Genomic DNA, 11,870 nt, shown 5'->3' with positions numbered 1-11,870 from the left:
ATGAAGAGCTTTAAAAGTGATCAATAGAATTTTAAAGTCAATTCTAAAACATACTGGGAGCCAGTGTAATGAAGCTAAAATAGGGGTAATGTGGTCATATTTCTTTGTTCTGGTTAAAAGCCTGGCAGCTGAGTTCTGGACAGTCTTAAACAGTTGAAAAGGCTGTTGCAATAATCCAGGCATGATGAGATGAAGGCGTGTAAAATGGTCTCGGTGTCCTTAAAAGTTAACATAGATCGAATTTTTGCTATATTTCTAAGTTGATTAAAAACATGATTGAACAAGTTTTGTGGTGTGCTGTTCAGTGCCAGTGTGCCAATATGTGCTCCTTCTAATAAATATTGTTCAGTAATCTTTTTCACATAAAGTGTGCTGTGGGTTGTGTTGGTTCTGTTGGTCTGTCCCTGGTTCAAAAACTTCCAAGCTGCAATTCACCAGTCCACCAATATTAACAAGAAAGAATTAGTGCAATTCAAAGTTGTGAGTTGTTGGTTCAGGTGTTGTGGTGGGGGACATGAGATACAGTAACTTTGGGGGTCCCAGGCCTTGTTGAGGAGGCCCGCTGCAGATGGAAAGAAAGTGTGCTTGTGGCGAGAGGTTTTGGTCCTGATGGACAGCAGCCTTCTGCCAGAGGGGAGAGTTTAAAACAGTCTTTGTCCGGGTTGGGAGGGGTCACCCCTAATCTTTCCTGCTCTCCTCAGAGTCCTGGAGGCGTACAGGTCCTGAAGAGAAGGAAGATTGCAGCCAATCAACTTCTCTGCAGAGCGAATGATTCACTGCAGCCTGCCCTTGTCCCTGGCAGTGGCAGCAGCGTACCAGATGGTGATGGAGGAGGTGAGGATGGACTCAATGATGGCGGTGTAGAAGTGCACCATCATTGTCTTTGGCAGATTGAATTTTTTCAGCTGCCGCACAGAGTACATCCTCTGCTGGGCCTTCTTGGTGAGGGAGGTGATGTTTGGCTCCCACTTGAGGTCCTGGGAGATGGTGGTGCCCAGGAAGTGGAAGCACAAGGTGATGGGGTTTAGTGGGGCTGGGCTCTTTCTAAAATCCACGACCATCTCCACTGTCCTCAGAGCATTGAGCTCCAGGTAGTTCTGACTGCACCAGGGTGAGAAGGTGGCTGAAAAAGGAGGTCGACCATCTGGTGGGTCAATCTCTCACCTGTAGGCGGACTCATCACTAGCAGGGATGAGGGGAGTTTTAAACACTTACATTTATTCATTTAGCTGATGCTTTTTCCCCAAAGCGACTTACAGTTGCTAATTATGTCAGAGGTTGCACGCCTCTGGAGCAACTAGGGGTTAAGTGTCTTGCTCAGGGACACTCTAGTGGATAGGTTACAGTGGGGAGTTGAACCCAGGTCTCTCACACCAAAGGCATGTGTCTTATCCATTGCGCCATCACTACCCCTCCGGCAGAAGGCTGCGGTGCATCAGGATGCTGCCCCCAGCAGAGATGAGTAATTAATAAAACTAATTAGAGTGGAGTGTATAGGTAGCAGGTCTATTTTTGACAGAAGCAGCACAGAGCAGATCGAACCAGGCAGGAAGTCAGACACAGAACACCAGAGAACCTGGTCAGTTTTCAAAATAAAACTCCCTGCGGAGACTCCCCATCGTAAAACAATAATAAACACGGTTAAAACAGACGCAAAAAGAAATCATTTAACTATGTAGCCTACTTAATCATAGTAGAAGCACAAAAGACAAACACTGGTCACCAAATCAACAAAATCTAAACATGTCAGCAAAATCAGGCAAGCAAAATGCTTTGATTCTGAAATGCTCCTTGTGGGATATGCAGCCTGAAGTTGACAGAACAAAACGGGGTCACAGAGAGCTGTGAGAAAGGTAGTCGAAGCACAAAAAGGAGAAATTAATAACAAGTAAATAATGTGGGGCAGGCTGCACGCTCTGCTGCTGAAACACTTCTGAGACGATTCCAGTGGACGCTGGGATATGGTCTCATCATCACCTCATATGCAATAGGCCTCGGTTGTCTACTTAGAGACACATTGTCCCACAGAAATTAAGATCCAGAAAGCTTAAAGCTGGAGAGGGGGCTAACTACTTTCCCCATTTTTGATGTAGTCATTCAGTCTTGCAAAACGTTTAAATGACCTTTTTTCAAGCTGCCAGTCATTGCTGTGTGTTTATTAAGATTTGCCAGCAGTTATTATAGCTCATATAAAGCTGCAGTCAGCAACAATTGAACATACAATACATATTCTTCCACATCTCTGCTTCCCATATCTCTCTGCTAAGCCCCGCCCACCAAACCCCACAAGTTTGCACGGCAGCAGAAGGAGCCGGTTGCCCTGCAAAACCTCGTCCCGCGTAGGGCTCACTCTCCAGGGCGAGAGTCTCTCCAAGACCCCAGTTCCTCTCGCTCTGACACCTTTTCTGAAAGACACTTCACAGCCTGGGGTAGGGTGGACCAGACATCAACAGAGGCAGGTGTGACTACATCTAACAGCAGGAGGAGTGTACACCACTACACGCCCCCTCCCCCCGTATTTTAAGCAAAAATTAAGCATTTTTGGCTTAAAAAATGGCTGGTAGAATTGTCTTCAAATAGAGTTGCTAAACACTTTATTTCACTGAAGGAAGCCGTCTGACTGTGTGAGGAGCAAGCTTGTTGTTGTGTGCAGGTAGATTAGGCCTCTGCTGTCTGACTGGTCCACCAGTAGGGGAGAAGTTGAAGGACAACAGAAATAAATACCATTGGGGAAGTAAATAGGGTAGAAAAGCAAAGCAAGAATAAAACAGACAAAAATAATAAAACACACACACAAATAAATGCATTTAAGATTATAACGGACAATAAATAAAGGTCATTAATACAAAAGTGAATAAATAAAGAGATAGATATATATATATTCTCATTGTATAATTTAACTACTGCCTACATTTATTTACTTTATTTTTTTGTGCATTTAGTCAGATGCTTATTTATTTATTGAGCATTTATTTATTTCTGTATTTATTTCTTAATCTGTCAGGATCAGTCCTCCATTATGTAATGTTTCTTTTTAATGAAAGGGGTGAAATCCTTTACTGTATGGAACTTCATGCTATCTCTGCTAGCTACATTATCGTACATACAATGCTAATCTCTACTCCTCCAACATTCTATATGAAGATCATAGGAAATTCCCTTTCCTAGACAGGCTAGTACAGTGGTTCTTAACCTTGGGGTCGTGACACAAAAATAGAAATAAAATAAAAACAACTAAGACGGACTACAGTTGTGAATGGAATCACTTTGGGTGGACACTGTAAATATTTAATCCAATAGGTATACCGCTATAAAACGACAAAGAATAATCAGGCCCTGATCACACAGAAAGCGCTTTGCAGGCTCGAAAACGATTTGGCTGAATTTAGAAAAGAGCAAATCGCTACGTTTTTTTAAATGTTGCTAGGCAACCACTGAATTAGCTGTCCTGTCTAATCAGAGATTATAGCGCCAGTGATCTGTAGGCCTAATCTTTGCTTTGCCCCTAAGTAATAACTGTCATATTAGCAGAAACTTGATCACAACTCACAGGTCTGTGATTTTGTAGTTAAAAACTCTGCTTTAAAAAAATATTTTCAACTTTAAAAAGGGGTCGGACTGCCAGAAAGGTTAAGAACCCCTGGGCTAATATAACATACTGCAACTCTAATAACTAGAACTCTTAGAAAACTTCTGCTTTTCAAGTGTAAATGTCCTTGCCTGACATATGTGTGATGACAGAATATGCTGCTGTGCTACCTCTACGTAATCTATTACCAAAAGATAGTTCCATTCCGATGGAATTCAATGCCCGCCATTTGCTGTGGTTCATTTAGTTGGTCTTTGATCAGCATTGGCTCCTTTCAGAAAATGTGACACACATCTCAGACACCACTATAAAGCAATAAACTAACTACTACTTTTCTGGCTCTCCTGGCTGCATTTTTCAATGCCAGGATATCCGTGCATGGACATGAAGTATGTCCTGGCACATGGATTGTGGAATGACAATTCTGTGTTTTCATAGCACAAGGCTATCAGCCACACAGATCTACACTGACTGAATACAACTGTGCACAGCCTTCTTTTGACCATCCATTGTGGGGATTGGTAATGCCACTTTCCGCAGCAGAGTGTCATCTGCAGTTTCCTGCACTATTAGTTGTAACGTGACATCAGACATGCGGAGTGAAGCAGTCACCATGTTGATGTCTGTTTCAGCGCCATCAGTTGTGGAGCTGACCCGTGTGACCAGCGTGTCGGGGCTGGAAAGCATCCTACCCTTGTGTGTAGATTAAGTAAAAATCACATGGCTGTAGCTTCATCATCATACACTGAATTCTAGGGCACATCTGGTTGAGACTGAAATCAACCATTTGTGATCAGTTGGGGGAGACATGTCCAGTATGGCTTGCACTTTTGAATGATCAGGTTCCACCCTCTTTCTGTCCACTTTCCTGGACTCTATAGGTTTTCTAGCCTTTCATCATGTTTGTTATATCAGCCCTCTGGTGCTTTCAAGTCCCTCTATGATGGATCGGCCTGTGGGGGACACCACCCATGCTCTTTCAAAACAGAAGGAATTTTTTTTTTTTACAATGTCACATCACACTGTGTGCTTTATTTATCCATTGTTATGTTTTCACTGTTTATCTGATAGATCCACTTAACTAGTTCCTCAGCCTCTGTCTCCTAGCTGCTGACAGCGATGAGCTTCAGAGTAGCCAACAAACTGGAGTCGTCCTGTCGCGCCTCACACTGCCCTCTGTTTCTGTCACCCTTCTCTGCTTCCATCACAGTTAGTTTGGTGGTTTGTGGTCATTTTAAGACTCTGTAAAGTTTATAGCCAGCCATGCTGTTGTTCCTGCTTTGCTCTGTGTACAATGACACAGCTAGAAAAAAAAGTGCATTTATTTGACTGATAAAATGTGAGTCAACCCAGGGTGTTTCCAACTGATAACACCAGGGGACTGCTCTATGAATGCAACCCACCAAAGTTTCTTGTAAGTGTGACTGTATTACACACCATGGGCGAAGTTAACCTGCATTTGGGGGATGGGCTGTTGCTGATGTCAAGCCCTGATTAAATTTGTCCTATTCTAGGCAATGTAATGCAGAATATTTTGCGCATGTGTGAGATTCATTAAAAGTCCTTTCCTGTCCTCTGCAGAGTTCTACGAGGAGATCCTGTCACTGGCGTTTGGCCTCACTTGTCAGACCATCTCCCCCCAGATGTGGCAGCTTCTGGGCGTCCTGTATGAGGTCTTCCAGCACGACTGCTTCGACTACTTCACAGGTATGTCCCCCATGAATGTGCACACACTTATTAACACTTTCAGTATTCCAGGAGAAACTCTCTGTTGGTTTCTGGAAAGCTAAGTTATGAAGAGTACTGTACATAAAGTCCGCTGCAGTGTCATAAACAGTCGGCTGCTGCCAAATACTGAATGTACCTAAAATGAAATATATGTTGTTGTATGCATGTTGACGAGACAATGTTAATGATGGTCTGTGTTCGTGTTACAGATATGATGCCTCTTTTGCACAACTATGTTACCGTGGATACAGACATGCTTCTGTCCAACCCTAAGCACTTAGAAGTCATCTACAGCATGTGCAAAAAGGTCAGGCTATAAATGCCTTCAGCTGCAGCTCAAGGTTACAGAAAATGTGAACAAGGATCCAGTTTTGTCAGCGTTAATTGTTGACTGGTCTACTCTTTTGACCTTTGACCTGCTGTAGGTGCTGACCATAGACGCAGGTGAGGATGCAGAGTGTCACGCTGCCAAACTGTTGGAGGTCATCATCCTGCAGTGCAGAGGCAGAGGCATTGATCAGGTATATAGTTCCTTTTTTAAAGCATCGGTCATCACAGTGGTTCCTCACCTTTTCTGTCTGACTTACACCCACTACCCTGTCCCATGAACTCAGACAGCCCTTCATTGACACCAGCAGTCATGTTCCAAGTTCATTTTAAACTTGATGCTTTTAACACTATTGATTATATAATAGTGGATATTGTCAAAATATTTTTTTACATTGAGAATGCTTGCCCACACTCTCTCTCCTGCCCACCTATATTTATCAACATGAATCCCAATTATTGTATGTTTGTAAATTATATATTACATTTACTGTAGAGGTTATCCAGCTTGATCATTGCCTTTATTAAGGCAAGGGTGTCAGCATCTGTGACTGAAGTAAAATGAATTAATGATATTGCTGAAGGCTGGCAATACATTAGCCAATAATAACTCATGCAAACTGAGCATTTAACATGAGCCTACACACTGCAACATTATGCTCACTTTGATCATTTTACAAGACTAGTAAATGGCTCGCTTATGGGTTTCAGTTATTTTTGACAGTTCAAGACATATGCATATTAGCAAGTTATGGCATAAGAGAGAAAAGACTTAATAGCCAGTGGTAACTTACATGGTCAAGGGGATAGAGTTGCAGAAGGAAGACTGAATTTTGGATTGAAGAGATAGTGTTTAGTTGCCAATAAGAAGGCAGAGAAAGAGGATAGATTTATAGGTGAGGAGGTCCTCAGACTGCTAGCATTCCCAAAATTTTTCGGTTAGTGGTTCTGTCAGCTCAGAGTCAGAGAACCACAGAGCTGGAGGGGTTGGCCAGGCCCGCAGAAAGACGAGGGGACAGAGAGAGTCCAGAGAAGAGGATAAAGTAGAGAGGAGAGTGTCTGTGCCTGGGTCCAATAGAAGGATGTCTGATTCCTCCAGGAATTCCCTGAGAGGACCTGGTGGGCGGTAGAGCACAACAGTGTTTAAATTCGCTGGATAAGAGTTTGAAAGTGCCTTTTTAAAACTACATTATGCATTACGTTTTGAATACATTGTACAAGAAGAACAAGAGTAGATGTTGATAATTTTTCTGTCAAAAATCGTTATATGAACTAATACTTAGTAGTGTTGTCATGATACCAAAATTATGACTTTGATACAATACCTCCCTAAATATCTCTATACCGATACTGAAACGATACCACGGCAAAATCTAAAAAAATCAGGAAAATTAATGGAATAATAAAAGACAGAACATGGAACTTTGAAGTTCAGTTTTTATATTAAATAAAAAAAACTGAAAATATCCTATGTACTGTAGATTGCAATCACCTTTACAACAGAGCCTGTTCTCATTAAGTGTCATTTAATTTGACTAAATAGAAAACTAGAAAATGCACTCAGTAGAGCCCAGATCTCCGCACAAGGTGTATTGAGTCACGTGTCACTTCTACTTTGCTGTGCTACTGTAGTGAGCGGGCTAATAAATTATTAGGTGATGAAGCTCAAAACACAGGATTATTAGTATTAATTGTGGGTTTATTATTACTAATAATCCTGGGTTCATCACCAGGGCCACCAAGTGCCAGATTTAAAGTTATTGTCATATATGTTTATTATTTTCATGCTAAATAAAGTTGTAGTGCTGATGAAGTGTTTCCATGTTTGTCTATCATACAGGTAGGTGTGATTTGAAAATGAATTAGCACACTAGTAATTGGATTACTATAAATATGTAGATCAATGTCTTTAAAGCTTTTACATGGTATGTAGGAATCTGATGTCCCCTATACTTGATTACAGCTCATGACTCAGTACACCTCCGTCGCGGAGGTCTGCGCTCTATTGAGCACATCTACTAATAGAAAAAATTGGCAAGAATGTACATGCCATGGTCAACATTACCAATACTGATTTGAGTATAAATGTTTAACTTATAGTTGGTGTTGTCTGCGTAGGCCTACTTGTGAGCGCCTGATTTGTAGCTTGAAAGTTATGGTTTAAAAGTTACCAGTTGTGTTTGCATACAGAGATGTTTGCCACATTGGTATGTTAGCTAAAAGGCTAAAAACAAATAAAACCGTTAAACACTGCCCTTAATATGCTTGACAAACTCCGATGCTAAAAAAGTTTACTGTCACACTTTAAATCCACTCGTTTGATTTATATTGAGGGCATGTAATTGTGTTATCACATTCGCTAACCTGTCGCTCTCTGAGTTCTTTGAACCAGTCGGCATGTCGGTAACATGCTTTGTTAATTTGGACGTGTTGTCTGCGTGGTTTAGAAACAGACGGGCTTTGTGGGGTCCATAGGCTGTTCCTCACTGTCAGCTACTTAAACTATATAATTCCATAGTTCGCTCCGTGCGTCTGCTTTGTTGACAAAGTGGGAAAGAGCTTGTGCTTGTAGCCATGTCTCTCCTCTGTGCTCTGTCTCTCCTCTGTGCTCTGTCTCTCCTCTGTGCTCTGTCTCTCCTCTGTGCTCTGTCTCTCCTCTGTGCTCTGTCTCTCCTCTGTGCTCTGTCTCTCCTCTGTGCTCTGTCTCTCCTCTGTGCTCTGTCTCTACTGGAGCTGCAGCATAAGCCACGCCCACTTTGCCGTGCCGCTCTGAGAGCCCTGCGCAAACACATACTACTCTGCTCGCAGCGGCTCTTATTAAAACATTGTCAACAAGTATTGATACCAATAAAAGGCAGTATTGGATCATTTTTTTTAAAGTATTGCGATATTTTTCTGGTATCTGTATTCCGTGCAACACTAATACTTAGTTATGTGATATAAGTAAATGGACACGTATTAGAGCTGCAACGATGAGTTGGTGAAACGTCATCTTGGGCTTTTGGAAACAATCATGTACATTTAAACCATTTCTGAGATTTTATAGAACAAATAACTAATCAACAGATTATACGATACTGAAAATAATCGTTAATCATAATGTTTACATATCGCATAGCCAGCAGTTCACTTTGCTTAGAAAGCCTAACCTAGTAAAATGACATGGGCCAAACTCTTCATTGGTGCTCATAATTTAGTATTCAAAATCTTATTTAGGGGTTGTACCAGAACATGTTTACATGGTTTCATTTTCAAAAAACACCATATTTTTGTCATACTGCAAATTGCTTCCTCTTTTCACCCTGTGTTGAAGGTTTCGTTGTAGCTATGAAGTGAAATATCTTACCTCTTCATGATCTTTGTTGGGAGTTGCACATGCACAGCTCTTAAATATGGACTACTAGCCAATCAGAAGAAGAGAAGAGGAGGGCGGGTCGTTACCACGGCTTCAGTTCAGCTGTACATCCCCTTACCCATTTAGCAACATGGACTGGAGCAAGGTTTTCAGAGTGGTGATTTATTAATCTGTAACAAAAGGATCTTTCATCCATAAAGTTTTAACCGAGCTCTGTCTCTACATCACAGTAACAACTTCATGTCCACTGACAGCGTGTTTATTTGGAAGGTCTTATCACTGTGGGCTGCAGCGCAGTGTGTTTTTCCACCGGTGTTTTTGAGGGCATGCCGGACTAGCCGCTAGGCGAGCATTATGACGTACATTTTGCTGTGTCGTCACAGGGATGAAAGGGAAGCGGCTGGACTACAAACGAGTTGTTTTCAGGCAGTTCAGAGCAGTGTTTTCCGTGGGGTGGACTTTGGGCTTTTTCACTTTGCAAACCTGTTACATGCACAAAAAAGATATATAACTCAATAAAGGAGAGGGGAGAGGCAAAAAGCATAATATGACCTCTTTAAATTATTGTATACAGACAAATCCTTTGTACTTGGCTAAAGTTACTGTACTTGAATCAGATTGTGAAATCTCTAAGCTGACTTTGTGACATGTTGTTATATGAAATTAGAGATCTATGTACCTGTTGCTTTCCAGCTGCAGCAGACTGATTTCTCTGTGTTTCCTATGTGCAGTGCATCCCTCTGTTTGTGGAGGCAGTTCTGGAGCGTTTGATGCGGGGGGTGAAGTCCAGCGAGCTGAGGACCATGTGCCTGCAGGTGGCCATCGCAGCTCTGTACTACAACCCAACCCTGCTCATCCACACTCTCGACAACATGCACTTCCAACACAACCCACAGCCCATCACTGCCCACTTCATCAACCAGTGGATGAATGACACCGAGTTCTTCCTGGGGTGAGGGGGAGGCTTCTGGTGTTACGGTAGACTCATTTTGGATAAAAGTACTTGAGGGCAGAAGAACAATACAACAAGCTGACAGAGACAGTCCTGACATTGCTGCCTTAAGTGCCCAGTCTGCGTAGAAAGTGGCACTTCCTCCATTTTAGAATCTATGGTTCTCCCTTCCTTCAAAGGTCAACAATGTCAGGATGGTTTGTAATTAGTCAGTGGTGCACATTTGCATATCAGAGTTGGGACTGGTCCCTAAAAAGTAGTAGAGCAACCTTATCATTCATGTGGAGAGGTGTTTGTGTCCACCTGATAAATTTACAGAGGTAAATGTTCACTTCCTTTTAGCTTAGTTTTGGTCATCACCGGCTACTGAGAAAAAATATCTGTCTCTATAACTTGTGAACATATTGGAGCATGTAGCAGCTTCTCTTTAACGGTGTCTGCTGTTTGGTGCGGAGCAGGTAGTGCACAGTGGGAGCTTTCTTTTTGGAGCTTTCTTGCTGATAACAGTCACCTGCTGCTGCTGAAATAAGATTGACGAGAGCTTTGAAACTGAACCGTACAATAAGTGAGCCATTAATCCAAAACAGTGAGCTAAAAAAAGCTAAAGGGCTAAAAGCTTTGTAGTTGTTGTTGAGCGATTTATTTATTTTTTTTTTGTGTGTGGGTTTGTTACTGCAAGCACATCACACAGTCATTTAATTCATTGTTCAATGTTTGTGGTACTGAGTGGGGGAGGTTTCAGTCACAGCACTTTGAATTTTGGTGATTGACTTTGTTTCCTCAGGGCAAGAACATTAGCCTAGCTTAGCATAAAGACTGGAAGAAGAGGGAAACTAGTCAGCTGTTTCCCATTGCACCTGTATAAACACCTATACTAAAACCTGTGCTCACTGACCATATTTGGCACCCCACGCTAAAGCAGTAAAAGTAGTGCCAAGTAGTGTTTTACACATACGAGGAATTTGCTGTGGTGATAAGGCGCTACACGTAGACAAACATATAGTTGGCATAAATAAATGTAGAAATATATAAATATGAAATGGACAATGCAAGTTATAAGAATAATAAAAAAAATAGAGAAAAATAATACAACTATTTGCAAGAACAACGTCGCAGATATTTACATGTGCATTATTCCGGGTTTGTATTGTGCAGACGTATTGCAGCGGAAGAGAGTATTGTGTAAATAAATATATAAATTGTAAAAAAACAAAGATTAACAATTAACAACATATGTACAATGTGCCAGATTTGTGCATGATATGAAATGAAATAATATATATACATGTGCTCTTTGTATTGTTTGCAAGGGGGAGTGTCAGTAGGGGACCTGGGCCTTGTTGATGAGGCTAGCTGCACACGGGAAGAAACTGTTTTTGTGGCAAGATGTTTTGGTCCTGATGGACCGCAGCCTCCTGCCAGAGGGGAGAGTCTGAAACAGTTTGTGTCCGGGGTGGGAGGAGTCAGCTGCAATTTTTCCTGCTCGCCTCAGAGTCCTAGAGGCATACAGGTCCAGAAGAGAAGGAAGATTGCAGCCAATGACCTTCTCTGCAGAGCGAATGATACGCTGCAGCCTGCCCTTGTCCCTGGCGGTGGCAGCAGCGTACCAGATGGTGATGGAGGAGGTGGCCAGGCACGTTCAGCTGAGAGAGCTTGTCCTGCAGCAGGGCCAGGATGATGGTGTTGAAAGCAGAGCTGAAATCCACAAATAGGCTGGACTGAGGCTGAAGCTGACCAGAGGAGTCACAGGGGATGGTGTCTGATTGACTCTCAAAGCAGCAGTAGAACTGGTTCAGCTCATTTGCCAGGCGAGAATCGTTTATGGAGTGGAGGACTTTGGGTTTATAGTTTGTGATCTGTCTGAACCCCCCTGACAGAAGTGGCGTCGTTTGCAGAGAACTGGTTCTTTAGTCTCTCTG

At 42.2% G+C, this 11,870-nt stretch overlaps 1 protein-coding gene across 5 annotated transcripts in view; it reads left to right on the top strand.

The window, feature by feature from the left end:
• Positions 1-11,870, top strand: part of ipo8 (importin 8) — a 67,094-nt gene that overhangs the window by 19,143 nt on the left and 36,081 nt on the right. For all 5 annotated transcript variants that reach the window (XM_046071870.1, XM_046071872.1, XM_046071871.1 and 2 more), the window contains 4 exons: positions 5,171-5,296; positions 5,527-5,624; positions 5,743-5,838; positions 9,731-9,951. In XM_046071870.1, the coding sequence (XP_045927826.1) occupies positions 5,171-5,296; positions 5,527-5,624; positions 5,743-5,838; positions 9,731-9,951 (541 nt within the window). The remainder of the gene's footprint in view (positions 1-5,170; positions 5,297-5,526; positions 5,625-5,742; positions 5,839-9,730; positions 9,952-11,870) is intronic.

Source organism: Micropterus dolomieu, linkage group LG16 (genome assembly GCF_021292245.1).
Source record: "Micropterus dolomieu isolate WLL.071019.BEF.003 ecotype Adirondacks linkage group LG16, ASM2129224v1, whole genome shotgun sequence".
NCBI classification, from domain to species: Eukaryota; Metazoa; Chordata; class Actinopteri; order Centrarchiformes; family Centrarchidae; genus Micropterus; species Micropterus dolomieu.
The sequence above is the reverse complement of the archived record's forward strand: the minus strand, read 5'-3'. Positions and strand labels throughout refer to the sequence as shown.